This window comes from Melopsittacus undulatus, chromosome 2, assembly GCF_012275295.1.
Source record: "Melopsittacus undulatus isolate bMelUnd1 chromosome 2, bMelUnd1.mat.Z, whole genome shotgun sequence".
Taxonomy (NCBI): domain Eukaryota; kingdom Metazoa; phylum Chordata; class Aves; order Psittaciformes; family Psittaculidae; genus Melopsittacus; species Melopsittacus undulatus.
The window spans coordinates 67,339,577-67,356,598 of record NC_047528.1 but is presented as its reverse complement, the minus strand read 5'-3'; the positions used below and the strand labels follow the sequence as shown (position 1 = coordinate 67,356,598).

Sequence of the window (17,022 nt, the reverse complement as noted above, 5' to 3'; positions counted from 1 at the left end):
ACTGAAAAATAAAAATAAGTTTCATCATTTAATAAATAGCACTGACATACAAACAACTGTCTGCCGTTCTGTTTACATGATGGGATGGCCTGCCTCTACTTGTGACAGCACAGCTAAACAATGCTGTCAATATTTCTGCTTTCACCCTATCTCACAGTCTACAGCAAAAGATTAGTCCCACTACCTCAACATGGCAAACAATACCATAATAGCAATTACTCTTTAAACCACACAACCCCACAAAGAGGAGGCTGTTGTGACCTGTGCTGTCAGCAGCAATCCCCAGGCAGCCTTCATGCTGCTGTGGGGCAGCCAGTGCAGAGCTGGCTGCAGCAGCTCACCTCTGCTGGCGTGTCAGTGGAGGTCCTGACGCAACTGAAGGAGTAGGTACCCAAGTTAACCTTCCCTGCTCTTCAGACATGTCTCTGTGTCAGATGTCCTAGGCTGGCTGATTAAGCTGTTTTTTTATTGCACTTTGCAGCATACAGGGTCAGGACAGGCATAGGATTTAGGTCCTTGTGTGAACATCAGTGTGTTGCAAGGAACAAAGTGTTTATTTTCTGAAGATATTTTTAATTTAGTTTTTTTTTTTTGTTGTTTTGTTTTGTTTTTTTTCTGGAAGATCAGCAAAGAGTAATTTTGTTTATTGAAATTCTACCATGTCTGAGGGTATGACATCGCTCCTGGGCCTTTCATCATCTCTACCTTATGTGTGTTAGTTTTCTTCCCAGGCAGTTTTGGGGAGTGAACCACATTGTTGTCTCTGAGTCTTAGATGCTCCCTGTAGTCAATATAAAGTGTGATTTGGCATCCTGTCTCTCCTGCACCTCCTGGATGTGCCTCTCACCTCATTGATTGAGGGAATGAGTTTGCTTCAATCAGGTGGATTAATTTAGGCTGATGTGCGCTATGCCCTGTCCTAAATTCTCCTAAATGGACGAGAGAACAAAAAGGAATAAAACCCTACAGCAGAGACATATCACTTTCACTGACTTTTAATATTGCCAAATGTTCTTATCTCTTTCAGGTGGTATACAACTGGTCTCTATCTTTAAGTTCAAGAAGAAATCAGCAAATCATCACAACACGAACCTTTCAGATACCAAACAGGTTGGCTAAGAGAGACTGAGAAATGGACCATTGAAACAGTAGTTTACTTAGACCTGACTGTGAAAAAATAGCTAGTGTTTTAAAAATAATACATCATTGTCTGTTTCAGAGGGGCAGGAAAGGATGAAATTTTATTGCTTTTAAATGGATTTACAAGGCTGGTTTGTACTTGAGTTGCTTTCTAAACAATGCTATTTAGAGGTGTAGAATGAAAATGTTAGAAAGTTGATTGTGATTGTAAATATATAACACATGCACAAATATTTATAGATACTGAATATAAAATTAATGCATAAATAAAACTAATGGTATTTCATTCCAGAAATAAGCAAAACTTCTTTTCTTTCTTTTTTTTTTCCCTAGAGGCACCATCTTCATAAACATTCAAGCTTTCCTACAAGGGCCTGGAAGTGTTCCTCTCTCTATGAAGCATCAATATCTCCATGCAAATATAGAGGCACAAGTAACAATTGCGTCCATCATCTTAGTAGGTGTCTACGTGCTGATCATACTGGAAGTAAGCCAGTTTTGTACTTTGATTTTATTTTTCCCTTATATTGTAAATGGAGCATAAGGAAGGGTTTCATTGGTGGGCTTTAATATATTTTTAATATATGTATGTGAATCCTTGGTATACTATCTGTGCTGCTAGTGGCATGAATAAGATACATGTGAGGGAATTGTTCTGAATTGTAACTGATTTTGGCAAGTTATATTAATGTTACAGTGATTGTGTATATTTTTCTATTAGGATCTAATGGATTTTCAGTATTTTAACAGAATTATAATTTGGCTGTGAGAATGAAAATAAGCCTGGGTTATAAAAGGAGTGTAAAACCTCTTTTTAAGTGAATTATTTTTTTAAGTTAACCAAAGTTTTTTTCTTTACCTTATTCCCTTCTCTAAGGCACCTTAAACAATGAACCTAGTGTACTTTTAAAAGGTTAAACTGAGCACGCTTTTTAATGAGTGACATTTAGAAATTCTTTTACTGCATTATTTTATGAAGAAACTGAGTATGAGTTAACATGAAGAAGTGAAAGGACAGGGAACTTTAAGTATATATTGCAACATCTTTCTGAAGCCTTGAGGTACCAAACCCAATGAAAATGCACTGCATCAGCACTAAGGATGGAAAACATGTCCGAAACAGCACAAGGCTTCAACTGACTTTTCTGAACTGAAAACACTGTCTGATTATCTTAAAACAAGATTGGAGGGAGATTTTTTTTAATTATTATTGTTTTATTTTTTTTAATTCATGTGAGCATCCAGTCTGTCAGTGAATTGTCCAAGTTGAATCACACCTGATTTACACTAGTATGAAACAGAAAAGTGAATCAAATTAAGTCTTCAAGGTATTCCATTGCAAATATGTCCCAGCATGCTCATTTTATGTCCACATCCCTTGTGTATTTTAACTATACATCCTGTTAACAGCTAAAATTGTAAGATAGTTGAACACCTTTTAATCAAATATCAATAATGGGTACACACAACACGACAGATGCTTTACACATTTAGATTATGTTGTTCCGCAATAGTGATTTATTTATGAAGCTTAAAACACCTCTATGTGCTTTATAGATGAGCAAAGGGATATAATACTAAGTGTGGAGGGGGACTGGACTAGATTTTACTATAAATATATGTAGGCATGCACCACAGCACCAAAATAATCTTAATACTTATAAATGCAGCTTTTGAGTTGTTTTTTTTAACACCCCCCCCCCCCCCCGAAGTATGCAACCCTTTAGAAATTGCAAAAAAATCAGGTTTTTAATGTATGTAAAGGGTGGGTTTGTGCTTCATCCTAGAAAGCTGCTTTGAAACACTTTATGTGTAAAAGGAAATAAAGGCTTGAAACTGAAAATTAAAGGCAAGCAAAATATGTATTTTCCTGTAATTTCTAAGGAAAAGCTTTAAAACAGCTCTTTAGCTTATTGTTCCAGTGAAAAATCAAGGACAATAGAAACAGATTCTTATAAGTAAAATTTTAGAATTTTAAAAATGTGAAAAGTCACCTTTTGCTTCGTGATATTATCTGTTTTCTCCATAACACCTGTAGGAATGACAAGTGCTACAACCAGAGTAAATTTTAAACTATGAATATATAAGCTTGAAATAACTGGCATAGAATGAGAACTTGACTGTTGTTTGGTTCCCTCAGAGATCTCTTCCAAGAGATTGATGTAAATATTGTTAGACTATGTAATAATAGCTTACCTTATATTCAATGTTTATAAGTTTAGTGCCTGAAGTCCTGCTTTCTCAACACATTGCTCTCTCTATTCCATTAGCAGTTGTCACTGTTAGAGAAATCAATTGGTGTTGCTGTAGGAGATCTCTCTCATGGGTTTTCATTCAGTGTTGCTGCTCTCCATCTTTTACCATTTTTTATCATTTTCCTGTGTTTTATTAATTATTTTTGGCAATATGGGTTCAACCTCAGACAGTGTCGATACACTAAACAAGGCTTAGAGCTATATTTTTACATATTTTCTTACATTAATGAAGAAAGAAGCAGCACTTTATCAGTTATGACTCACAAAAGCCACTTGAAAGTGTGCCTCTTTCTTCTCTTGCACAGCACTTTTCTCAGAACGTGAACTGTAGATCTGCCTCAGCCCCACTGTCCTCATCTTTTAATCTTTCTTCCCCCTTCTCCCCTTGCCCTTTGCTACCTTAGTCACCAGGGAGGGTGCAGGAGAATAAACTGCAAGGACTTCTGCCTCCTGCAGTTACAGATGATGGGAAAAGCTGATGAAGTAAGAGGTTCCTGTTGGAAAATGAAGTGCACTTACAGTAAACTGTAATTTTCTCAAAACTTTCACCACTGTAAAGACACAGAGTAAATTCTGCTTTGAGGCAGCTCTTTGCTTCTATGTTGGCATCAAATCCCCAGGAGGTCAATGCATGTCATGGGCAAGTCCTTGTCAGTGGAAAATTCTTACTGTCTCAGGGTACACTGCTCTTCATAAAACACAGCACATAATTTCTTAAGATATTTATTTTAAGTGTTCTTTCTTTTGAAATTGATTGCATGTTATGTATTCCTGAAATGCAAATATTTCTGGTAAAAGAAGATGCCTTTTTTCCCTCTTTAATTTCTAACGATTTTTTTAAAGCTTACTACAAATATGAGTATTTTCTTCAGTCTAAGTTTGTTCCTTGAAATTTTGATATGTTGCTTTTACTTTCTTTAGATGGACACCTCTTAGTTACATTTTCTGTTTGAAATCTGTGTTTTTTTTTCTTTTTTTTCCCAACGTAATCATCTTTTCCTTCAGTACCTAGACATTCATTCTCTTGAAATTTTCGAAAATCGATATTTTGTATAAATATTGATAAGTTGCCTTTTTGCATTTCAGTCTTCTCTCCTCTGCCCCTCTCTCAGAGGAAAAAGGAGAAAAAACATCTGCTTCTTTTGGTATTTTTTAATTAATCTATCTGAAGGGGGCCTACAGGGATGCTGGTGAGAGACTGTTCATTAGGGACTGCAGTGATAGGACAAGAGGTAACGGGTTAAAACTTAAACAGGGGAAGTTTAGATTGGATATAATGAAGGAATTCTTTACTGTTAGGCTGGTGAGGTACTGGGATGGGTTGCCCAGGGAAGCTGTGAATGCTCCATCCCTGGCAGTGTTCAAAGCCAGGTTGGACAGAGCCTTGGGTCACATGGTTTAGTCTGAGGTGTCCCTGCCCATGGCAGTGGGGTTGGAACTAGATGATCTTAAGGTCCTTTCCAACCCTAATTATTTATGATTCTATCATTCTATGGTTTTATAGACTTGTTGAAAACAAATATTTCATTTTGTTCTTGAAAGCCTACACAGCATTGGTAATTGATCCAAGTGTATATTTAAAAGCAAGAAAAAAGTGTGCCAGGTTTACCTTTGTTGATCTCAGCTTTTACCATCTGACCCTTCAGGTTTACTGATAAACATAGCTAAGATGGGATATAAGTATGCTTTCACTTTGGTTTACAGGGACACGTGGTGTAAAGTGCTGATGTACAGAGTTCAGTGCTAATATTGCTGTACTAAATTAGTTCACAATGTATTTTAAGATAGGCTTTTTCTAGTTTTGATCCTCAAAATGCATAGCCTCTTTTGATTAAGAACTTTATTTTTTACATTTTTATGCTCCAAACATCTTTGTTTTTTCAGCTAAGAATGCACTTTGTCTTTTGACTTCTTTTATTTCCATTCTTTTTCCAGCAAAGCCTTTTTCTATGTTTGTAGCTTAAGAGACTCTTTATATCCCGTTCACTCAGATTCAGTAAGAAGCGGTGTATGATTTCTGGTGGTACAGCATAGACAAGTAAAAAGTTGAATGGATAAAATCTCATTGTTCCTTTTTTTCAATACCGTAAGATACCTTTGATTTTCTTCTTTTGCCTGTATTTGTATACACAAAGAATAGGATAATATGCTGGTTACTCTGTTAATATTAAGAAATTTTATTGGTAATTGGAAAAGTTTCTTGAGTTGACAAAGCTCTTACTAGCAATTCTTAACTGCATGTTTGCAGCTATGTTGGAGCTACATTAATTAAAAACATGTAAGGAGGAATGTTAAAAATATATTATTAAAGGACATTGCTTTAATAATATATTTATTTTATGTTGTGGTTTAAAATGCAGTGTTAGCTGTTTATGATGCTTCAATGAGATAGCAGAAACAAATAAGAAGGTAATGATCTTTTTAAGGCTATTTTATAAAACTTTTTATTTAGTTGGGAGAAAAGACAGAATAACATTCATTTTATTAAATTAAGAAAAAATAAAAAAGAAGAAGCAATACTAGTAGCACATTAAATGGCAGAAAAGTGACACCAGCAAGTATCAGAAATTCTGTAAGAGCCTCCAGAGGGCTTGTTTAATCACAGGAGCTATCATTCAGTTTCATATCTTGTCTGGTAGGTAGGCCTATGAATGATCTTGCCTGGATATTTCAAATGGTGTTTTAATGATCTGACACCTTGAATAACATTTACATGTCTGTATTTCTCCTTAAAACAGAAATACTTGAAAGTGCGAGATCTGGCTTTAAAAGTTCTAGCTTTTTACCAGCATGAATTATTACCCTATAATAATAATTTTTATTACTTTAATGGAAATAGAGAGTGTTGGTTTCTCTTCATATTACTTTTCTGTTATTAACTAGCTTAAATTATGAATAAACATCTCCTAAGCTTAATTTCTTTAACTCAAAGCAGAGTGATTTTTAATAGCGTCTAACCAGCAGAATTTAGCTGCAGACAGCAAAATTTTAATGTGGTTCAGTCTGACCATTTTTCTACTACAGTGGGCTGGTTGAACCAATGTTGCCTTGCAGGAAGCATTTTTACAAATGAAATAAGGTGTTTGTTATTACTGCTGTCTGTGTTCACACAGTCCAGTTTTTGCTTATTTCCAGTAATAAGGCTATTTATCTGTACATGGAACATTATGCTTCGGAGAGAGAATAGGAAAACAGGAGAGATGCTCACTGATATACGGAATGTAGTACCAAGTGATGGTACTAGGCTAATCTTAAGAGAGAGTTTTTCCAATCAGGAGTCACAGGAACTAATGATGTGCTTACTCAACACGGTTTGTCACTTCCTATCCATTCTCCAATTGATCTGTCTTTAAATATAGACAGAGTGTGGATTAGAGTGTTCTCTCCGGCACATATATCCTATGAAGAGATTGGTAGCAAAGGGACAGAAGAAAATCCATGGCGTTTATTGGGAAAGACTGTAAAAAACAAAACTGCAGCTGCTGCTCTCCCTGAATTTTGTGGTGGATATAATATTCCTGCTGCTATTGCTTTCATTTGTGCTAGGATGGAAAATTGTGAAGAGGAATTAAGATGCTGCTGCAGGAGTCAACAGAAAATCAGGGTAGGTTTATCAGAACAAAACCATCTATCCTCCTTGGTGAAGAGTCTGAGCTATACCTCACTGGGCAAGAATAAAAGTTTGCCCTTAGTTGCCCCCCTTCTAGGGATGGGAGGGAGCAAAACTGCATAAGATTGGGGCAGAGAGGGAAAGACAGTGCCCCTGGGTGTGCTGGCCAGCTTCCAGCAGGGCAAGGATGCTCTCCTGCACACTTTTCCTTCTTTGAGAGACTACTGTCCTGACCTGGGAAGAGAGAAGGCTGCCTTGATACTGTCTTGGTTATCTGCAGAGTTTTGCACTGAGGTAGAAACGGTGCCAAAAGGTAGGTCCTGGAGAGTGAACTTACTAGTCTAAACCAGAAATCAGAAGTGTTGTGACTCTGGGCATTGCATGGAACCTGAATCCTGTGTAGTGAAACCTAAATCATAAAATCCAGTAGAAAAATTTAGCTTGAATTAAAATCTAGCTCCCTCTGAATCAAGTTAGCTGCATCTTTCTAGGACAGCATGGGATTGTGTGTCTGCTTTAAAGTTCCTATAACCATAAAACACCATCACCATTCAAAAGTATACTCTAAATTTCTTTTTCCCTATCCAGCTGAAATTGTGCAATATAATGAGAGCAGACTTAGAGTCATAGAATCATAGAATAGTTAGGGTTGGGAAGGACCTTAAGATCACCCAGTTCCAACCCCACTGCCATGGGCAGGGACACCTCACACTTAACCATGTCACCCAAGGCTTTGTCCAACATGGCCTTGAACACTGCCAGGGATGGAGCATTCACCACCACCCTGGACAACCCATTCCAGTACCTCACCACCCTAACAGTAAAGAATTCCTTCCTTATATCCAATCTAAACTTCCCCTGTTTAAGTTTTAACCCATTACCTCTTGTCCTATCGCTACAGTCCCTAATGAACAGTCCCTCCCCAGCATCCTTATATGTCCCCTTCAGATACTGGAAGGCTGCCATGAGGTCTCCACGCAGCCTTCTCTTCTCCAGGCTGACCAGCCCCAACTTTCTCAGCCTGTCTTCATACAGGAGGTGCTCCAGCCCCCTGATCATCCTTGTAGCCTCCTCTGGACTTGTTCTAACAGTTCCATGTCCTTTTTATGTTGAGGACACCAGAACTGCACACAATACTCCAAGTGAGTTCTCACAAGAGGAGAGTAGAGGGGCAGGATCACCTCCTTCTACCTGCTGGTCATGCTCCTTTTGATGCAGCCCAGGTTACAGTTGGCTTTCTGGGCTGTGAGTGCACACTGAAGCTGGCTCATGTTCATTTTCTCATTGACCAACACTCCCAGGTCCTTCTCCGCAGAGCTGCTCTGAATCTCTTCTCTGCCCAACCTGTAGCTGTGCCTGGGATTGCTCCGGCCCAGGTGTAGGACCTTGCACTTGGCTTGGCTGAACTTCATGAGGCTGGCATCAGCCCACCTCACAAGTGTGTCAAGGTCTCTCTGGATGGCATTTCTTCCCTCCAGCATATCAACAGAACCACACAGCTTGGTGTCATCAGCAAACTTGCTGATTGTGCACTCAATCCCACTGTCCATGTCACTGACAGAGATGTTGAACAAGACCGGTCCCAACCCAGATTCCTGATGGACATCATTCGTTACTGGTCTCCAGCCAGACATTGAGCCGTTGACCAACAACTCTTTGAATTTGGCCATCCAGTCAGTTCTTTATCCACAGAGTGCTCCACCTATCAAATTGATGTCTCTCCAATTTAGAGACAAGGATGTCGTGTGGGATGGCGTTGAAACTTTGTACAAGTTCAGGTAGATGACGTCAACTTCTCTACCCCTGTCCGTCAGTTCCGTAGCCTCATCATAGAAGGCCACTAAATTTGTCAGACAGGATTTCCCCCTAGTAAAGCCATGCTGCCTGTCCCCAAGCACCTTGTTGTTTTTCATGCGCCTTAGCATCCCTTCCAGGAGAACCTGCTCCAAGATTTTGCCAGGCACAGAGGTGAGACTGACTGGTCTGTAGTTCCCTGAGTCTTCTATATTCCCCTTCATGAAAATGGGGGTTATTTTCCCCTTTTTCCAGTTCATTGGGAACTTCACCTGACTGCCATGATTTTTTAAATATGATGAACAGTGGCTTAGGAAATTCATTTGCCAGCTCCTTCAAGACTTGTGAATGGATTTCATCAGGTCCCATGGACTTGCTCACATTCAGTTCTTGCAGTCTTCATGAATAATACTTTTAAGACATAAACTACGGGTGTACATTTGGAATGGTATCAAGGTATGCAGAGCAGGAACAGGCAGCAAAACCTCCTGAGATAGGTGTTGGAGGACTCGACTGAACAAGCGCATCCAGACATGGGGTGGATCCATCTGTCCCATCCCCCAGAGTGAAATACACACCTTAGAAGTTCTCCCAGAAGGACTGTGACTGAGCTATCAACTAATCTGTCTGGACTATCAAGGTTTACGGTCATTCCCTGCCTTTCTCTTATTTAAAAGAAGAGTGTGACCTCTGTGCATTTTGAGAGACTCAAAATGACTTCAAAGCAGCTATGCAGGAGCTCCTTTGCAACACTGCAAGTTGCTGCTTATAATGAGCTTTGGATCAGTATACCTGAGGTGCCTGATTTCTACTACTTGGATAGAGCCACTGTCACCAACAAGGAGGCTCCAACAGGCAAAGCCAATACCAGTTATACAAGCTATAGTCACTTTTACTTGCTGTAACTGCAGCAAAAGGGGTGTAAAAGAAGCAGATTGCTATAAGACAAGTACAGGATAAGTTTAAATTCAAACAAAAATACAGCATAACAGCAAGCTAAATCCCCAGCTGATTCCCAGCTTAATATCTTGTAACAATGGTTTTGTATTATTAATTTAATATAAATATTGATTTTACACTGACTTGCCTAATTGATAGATCTATCTTCTTAGATGTCTGGCTCTGCTCTGATTATGTGTGCTTTAAGGAAAAATACCTTCTTTTTGGGTGCTATAGTACTTCTGTAATATGTAAATTGGCTTTAATTAAGAAATTGCTAGGTAGAAGTTGCCACTGGATGGTGCTGCTTGCTATTCTAAGGAATTGTTAGGATTGTCTACTTTAAAATATATTGTTGCCCAGGCTTCACTTTATGCAGAATGTATTTTTTTTTAAATAATAGGAGTCATATTTTCAACACTAAGTGTAAAAACTAATTTCCAAATGTCCATTTCCTGTTTTCTGTTGCCTTTTAAAACTAATTTTGAACTACATTTTGTTCAATTTTTGAAAGACTGTCAAGCACATATGTGTTGCCTCCCTTGCATACTGTGTCTGTTGTTGTGGGTTGTTTTTTCCCTTCCTTTTTTGAGACAGGCAATAGAACATTAAATTAGCTTAATTGAATGCTGCTGTTCTGCTTCTACCCTGCCTATGGCAACCAAAGGGCCATGAAGCCTTAACATTTTAACAGGGTGTTAGAACACGCATACACTTCTAATGCACACAAACAGGGATGAGAACCACTCGGCTTCTTTTTGGGCCTCAAGTGGTGTCTTCCTTCAGCTAGAGCAAGGGCAAAAGTAAATAAAAAACATGAGAGAGTGTAGGTGGAAGGAGTGGAGCAAGATGTGATAAGAAAGGCAGAGAAGGAAACTGGAGTGAGAAAGAGAGACATCAGTGATTAAAGACTCCCCAGAGGAACTGCTGGCTAGAGCAGAAAGCTTCCTATAAAGGTAATGTGAGTGCTACAGTTTGATGTACTTTTGTTCATAGTGCATGGCTGTAATTCTGTATGGTCATATTACCCTAATGTTGGAAGAAGACTTACAAAGAGTCACACAGGGGAAGTAAAATAGCTTTGCTTTTTGGGATTTGCTCCATGTAATTTCTTTATGAGAAATTCACAGACTCCTTAGTCTTGACGATGCTGAGATCACTGGGGAAATAGAGATGGTGGCAGTTCTTCAGTTTCAGAAGACATTCTAGAACTGCAAAGACGGTCTTGCAGCCCTCCCCACATTGTGCTTTTAGGGCACAAAACTGAGTGAACATCGGAAATGATATCAAGGCATGTGAAATGGATGGAGACAGACAGCAAAGTCTGCTGAAATAGGTGCTGGAGGACAGGACTGATCCTTGCAAGAAGGTTTTGCAAGACTGAAAGCTCGCTGCCAGGTCAGCCTGTTGATATACCAAGGCTCTGGACATGTCAGCCCACAGTAGCAGTCTGGTTTATCCTCTTCAAGGTAACAACATCTGTCCTTTTTTAATGGCTCATGACCAAATCTCTCTACTTTAGTCAGACAGCAAACTTTTTTTGTAGCTAAAACATTACAGAAGTGAGGTGCCTTGGCTTATAAAAATGATCACTATCCTGTATTTCCACATGACTCCACTTTCTATTAATCTGATCTAACTCAAGACCCTGATTTACAGAATATCAGCTCATTCATCTCTGTATGCCTCTGTCCAATTTTACATAAAGTCAAAACCCCCAAATTCATAGCAAATAAAAAACTCACTTTTAAGATTTGACTCTGAGGGGCTCTGCAACAATTAGATGTTACTGGATATTCCCCTTCTAGTGTTTCCTGGAGGTGTGTAAAAATAATTTTCTTACATCAGAGCCACCCCAACAGGCAGAGGCCAGAAAACATCCACCAGTGGCTATAATGATAGAGATATGACAGACTCTTATTTTTTTTGTATGAATCTGATAGAAATATTTACTAAGTGTGATGCTATATACCTTTTTATTCCCACTTGTTATTAGCAATATTCTGTGGTGGGAAGTTATTTCAAAACCATACTCAGAAGTCTAGCAGTCATTTCAACCTTCTTTATAGATGAATAATCCCTCTTCTTGATCTTCTGATCTGTACAAATGCTGTTTCCCTCCTTACTTCCTGGACCCACATTCCTTTCTCCAGCTTTGTTTTTCCCCTGAGTTTCCAAGGCATAAAAATATAAGCGTTACAATAGTTTTGATCTTCCCATTAAGTAAGGATACATTTATCCTTGCATCCTTCTAGTGCTACTTTGAACCAGTTAATTCGATATTCCATATCAGCATGAATCTTTAGCACATCCAATTTTCTCTACAAGCAGCAAGAGCTGGTATCACCGAATAAAAAAGCTCACAGACAGTGAAAAGAATCCAAATTGTGCACATTATTCATTCAAATCCTTTGATAAAGCTATGGAGTAACAAATACTTTTGCAAAATCTACAAACAGCTCATAGATTTTCTATATAGAATAGGGGAATGAATTAATAAATAATTTATTCACAGAAAATAATTTGACGTCCTTAAGTCACAATCTCTCCTTCTATGCAGTTATGTTTTACATATAGAGAGAATTGTTGTCAGCTGATGAAACTTTCTGGCTTACTGTAGTTACTAAATCATGAATTTCAGGGCTATTGTTCCTAGACAAAACTCCCCAAATATCCCTACTTCGTATTTCTTAGACTGCTCAATCAAAATACCATAGGAAAACCAGTGAACTAATACAGGTGTTAACTTGCCTTGGATACCATATAGTATTATTTTTAATCACCTTCTGTTTAAAGATAATCATCTTAAGTAGTGCCATCTTATATTGCGAAACATTTCATTAGAAAGTGGCAAACTGCTGCCTTCTATGCCTTTTCCCAAGGCTTTTCCCAAGGCAGGATTGTTTACAACATGACTTTCTCCACTGACATGCTATCTGAGTGAAAAAAAAACCATTACAGCAGAATGTCATAGGTGGGTGCTTTCTTACCTTGGGGTTGTGTAGATGTTCGTTAGGGGTTACGCAGTTTACTATAGAATCTGATGTTGATATTAACATCCCCCCTCCCCCTGTTACAAGGATCAGCCATTTACGGTGCAATTAAGAAGAATGCATGTTAGTGCTAAAATATGCAGCTAATATTTCCAATTCCAGACACCTTTCCAGTCTGTGCTCTTTAGTGATCTTGGGCATATATTTCATGCATATGGTAGTACCATCATACTGACTCAACACTGAATTCTTGTAAAAATGAGTAAGCTGTTGATCCAGGGTTGGTTGGGTTTTTTTCAAGCAAGGCATACTTATGTATGGTGATGCAGTTTTGATATATTTTTATTTACTAAAAGGATATTAATAATAAGATTTTGTAAGAAATTTGACATAGTGTAAAGTCATATTTTATGATTTTTGTGTCTGCAAGCATAGAATATACAGAGATAGTGTCCTAATCTGCAGACAAAGACAGAAATAGATATTCTTGCTGTTACTGACTTTTGTAGTGCTTGTAATCACTTTGGGATACACATAATCTTTCAGCAGCTGTACCCTACATGGCTGCCTCAAGAACTGATTTAGTCCACCCCTGAGTACTGCATCAGTGTAAGTCATACTTTCTAAACTATGTCAAGCAGTTCCCTTTTGCTTCATTAAAATCCTCACAGAATTTACTTGCTACTGCTTAACTAAGTAATTCTAAGGCAATTAATTTTCCATTATCATTCTTTCTGCACTAGCTGTTGAGACACATCCTCTGTAAGGGGTTCCCATGTGTTGGGAAGAATGCCTTGGAGCTGAAGAAGCTGCAGTACTGTTTCTGCAGAGCTCGTGTAGGGAGCAACCCAGGGGGAGGAGGGTGAGGAGGTAAAGCATTAGCTGCCATCACCAGCTGAAGGGAATGTATGTTGCTATACCTTCACTAATTAGTATTGGTTAATGGTCTGTTTAATATAGGTGAGCATGAAGAAAATCAGGTAAGCATGTTTGGCTTCACTGACCTTCATTTTCTGATACTCTGATCTCACCTATACCTGACTATGTCCTGTATTTTTAGTCTATCGGTTTATCTTCTGCCCAAATTGTGCAATATGCTAGCAGTAAAGCAAATTTTTATGAACTAAGAATTTGATGCCATTCAACTTTGAACTCTGCCCTGCAGTAGATCCACTTCAAAGTATTGCAAGGCTTTTTTAGGCCCTTATTGTTTGCTAACATGACCTGAAATTTTCAGTTTTATTGCTTCACAGAGTTAGGAAAAATTACCTAAATTAGTTAGTTAAATTACCATTGTATTTCTGCAAATATATCTGATGTCAGTTTCAGGCTTTGGGATTTATTTTCCAAACTGTAATTGGATCAAATACATGTAACATGAAAAACTGAAGTTTCATCTCTATCCTGCTAGAACAGCTGGAATAGACCAAGGCAAAACAGACCACCAGATTTATAATGTATGTGACAGCAAATGATAACACAACCTCCAAAAAGAGATCTGACTGAAGAAAATCTTTTCAGAGGCAGTCACGCTAATGCTATCTTGATTATCTTCAGAATAACCAAAACTCCTTGTCTATGAAAATAACCTCTTCTCCTGCTAATCCAATAAACCCTTATTAAAACATAAAAAGGAATAGATATAAAACATGCCAGGAAAAAAGCTATCCTAGAACAAATTTACTCTCCTCCTCTTCTTCCTTATCCCCTGAGAAGAACTAAACTAGAGACTTTATAAAAGTCTAAGGGGGATTTGGTTGTTGATTCTACAGAGAAGGTCTTAGACACTCTTGAGGTAGGTGAAAAATACATAAAACCCATATGTGGATATAGGCTTGAGGAATAACTGTCTCCTGTTGAAATACAGCAATGCCGTTACTCTATTGAATGAAACTAATTTATCAGTAAAATAAGTAGTTAAATGCAACAGGCTTCACTGGAAAAATAGTGGCTAAGAAATGAATTGAGTCATTTGAAGATTTACATTAAAGTCACTGACAATCATCTTTCAACTGCCATTTATCACTTATAAATAAGGACTTGTGGAAATAAAATATTTGGCATGATGTGTCATTTATAAAGTATCTTCAGAAGCACATTCTGGAAATATGCATGTCCTGGATTTAAGCTGAGAAATGTGTGCTCTGAAATAGCATACAGGTAACCATTCAATTGCCTTCTAAATAATTTCTTTTTATCTCCTGGAGCACTGTACAAGATAACGTGTCTGGAATTTTGAATCTTCTTTATAGTGATGCTGTTGCAGTCTACAAAAGATTTGATGAACTCTGTGCAAACATTCCAAAGCACTTTCAGAGAGATAAATTTAAATCTGGAGAAGGTTTAGGTTGTCTGAGTCCAGCTTGCATTATAACTCTGGAAAAGTATATTGTAAATTTATATCAAGCACAAAAACTTGTGGTGTAAATTATATGGGTTGCTTTTATTTCTCACCTTAAAATTAACTATTAATTAAGAATAGAACTATTATACAGAACCAGCATCCAGCACCCCGTGTTTTATCACGCAGTAAGCAATCATAAGACAACATTTCTATAGATGATTATGAAACAAAATAACTATAAAATTTTTTCTCAATCTTTGCCCATTCTGAGCTGACCCTATAGCATGACCCTATGATGTTACTGTTGCCACACCTGCACTGTTGGTGTCTTTGAGAGCCTCTATTGTTGTAGCTTTGGGTGTTTTCATTACTTCTATATAATTCCGTAAATATACATTTCCTTTTTGAAATCTCTTCATCTGTCAGCCTAGTGATATCCTGAATCATGCAATGTGAAGAGTGAAATCTGGGCTGCATTATGTTCAATAGCAGTTTGTATTGAGATAACTGTCCCTTTATAGGAAGCAAACACCATCTCTTGCTGATTCATTAAGTCAGCATTGCTAAGCAATTGTCAGACAAGTATAAAGATGCTGTTAATGGTGAAAATAACCCTTCTGTGAAGAAATTATAAGGCTTGTAGATGGGTTGGGAGGTGGGGAGTTTCATTTTGCAAACTGATAGACTAAAATCTTTGTACCTTCCTTGTCCTCTTTTTTTGCGTCTAAATGGCCATTGCTTGTTTTTTTGTGTGTTCTTTTTTTGTTTTGTTTTGTTGTTTTATTTTTAAAGAAAACTTTCTGGGAAATGAGGCAAGAGACTTTTATAGTAAGTGAATTTTACAGAGTGTGCTAAAACTGACTGAATCATTGAAATGTGAGGATTCACAGTTGTGTAATGGAAGAAATAAGATGAAAATAAGAGGTCACTTTGAGATGTGGCCTTTATAGAATAAAGGCCACAGAGGATGGGAACATGTAAGGATGTATTCACGTGCAAGAGAGTGGAAACAAAAATGCAGGTAAGAGGCAAGTTGTAGAGAGTGTGGAAGATCAGGCAGAAGGGTTGTTTTGGATGGAAAGATGGAAAGAATTTTAGTGATGGCTTTTGTCAAAGGAATGAGTACCATGTAGCTGAACAGTGGCCCAGGGAAGAGTTTATTAGTGTTGGGAGATGCATTTTGAAAAGATGAAATAGAGAGGAAAATGTAGGTACCATAATAAGATCTGCAAGAGATATTGGCTATGTCAGTGTCTTTGATGAATACACGTTACACCGAGTCTTTTATTGGAATTTGTACATCTTTGCTATTGAAGTAACTTTTGGCCCACTGTTTCCTTCTGCTTCCATTCCTAGATTGCACATAAGACTTATACTCAACCTAGTCAGGCTGATGCAGTCAACCCAAATTTGTGATCTTATAGGCAATTCATATTTGAAAGAGAAATGCTACAAATTGGGGTTCAGTGTGACTGTCTTTGCTTATTGGAGAATACAGAAATTTCTCAAGAATGAGAAGGATCAGATGAACACATATTATTTCCACTTAATCTTTCCAAATGTATTTTAGATTCAGAACTCCACCAGATCTCTCAGCTTTCCTGGGGTTAAATCTCTGTCTTAATTTATTTCTGAGCTTTTTTGTACCTGAGCTTTTATTTATGGGTACTCTCTAAGATTCATCCTGAAATGACACTCATCCTCCTGCCAGGCTTCAAAAGGTTTGGATCAGATCTGTACTATTTTCCAAAATAATAATAATAATAATAATAATGAAATTCTAGTTAATATAATGCCCTCCAAATGTGTAGTAGATGGAAGTATGGTTCAAAAAGTGTCACAACTTCTAAGCTGCATCTCTTAATTTCTCCATTTGCAAGCTTTTTTGAAATGAGTTTGCAAATATATATATATATATTTGAGTTTGCTTTATAGTGAAAAAATTAA

At 37.7% G+C, this 17,022-nt stretch overlaps 1 protein-coding gene across 1 annotated transcript in view; it reads left to right on the top strand.

Moving 5' to 3' along the window:
- The window catches only part of OCA2 (OCA2 melanosomal transmembrane protein), a 189,950-nt gene that overhangs the window by 58,730 nt on the left and 114,198 nt on the right, over positions 1-17,022 (top strand). Inside the window, exons 8-9 of the mRNA XM_005151395.3 lie at positions 1,028-1,110; positions 1,474-1,627. Of these exons, the coding sequence (XP_005151452.1) occupies positions 1,028-1,110; positions 1,474-1,627 (237 nt within the window). The remainder of the gene's footprint in view (positions 1-1,027; positions 1,111-1,473; positions 1,628-17,022) is intronic.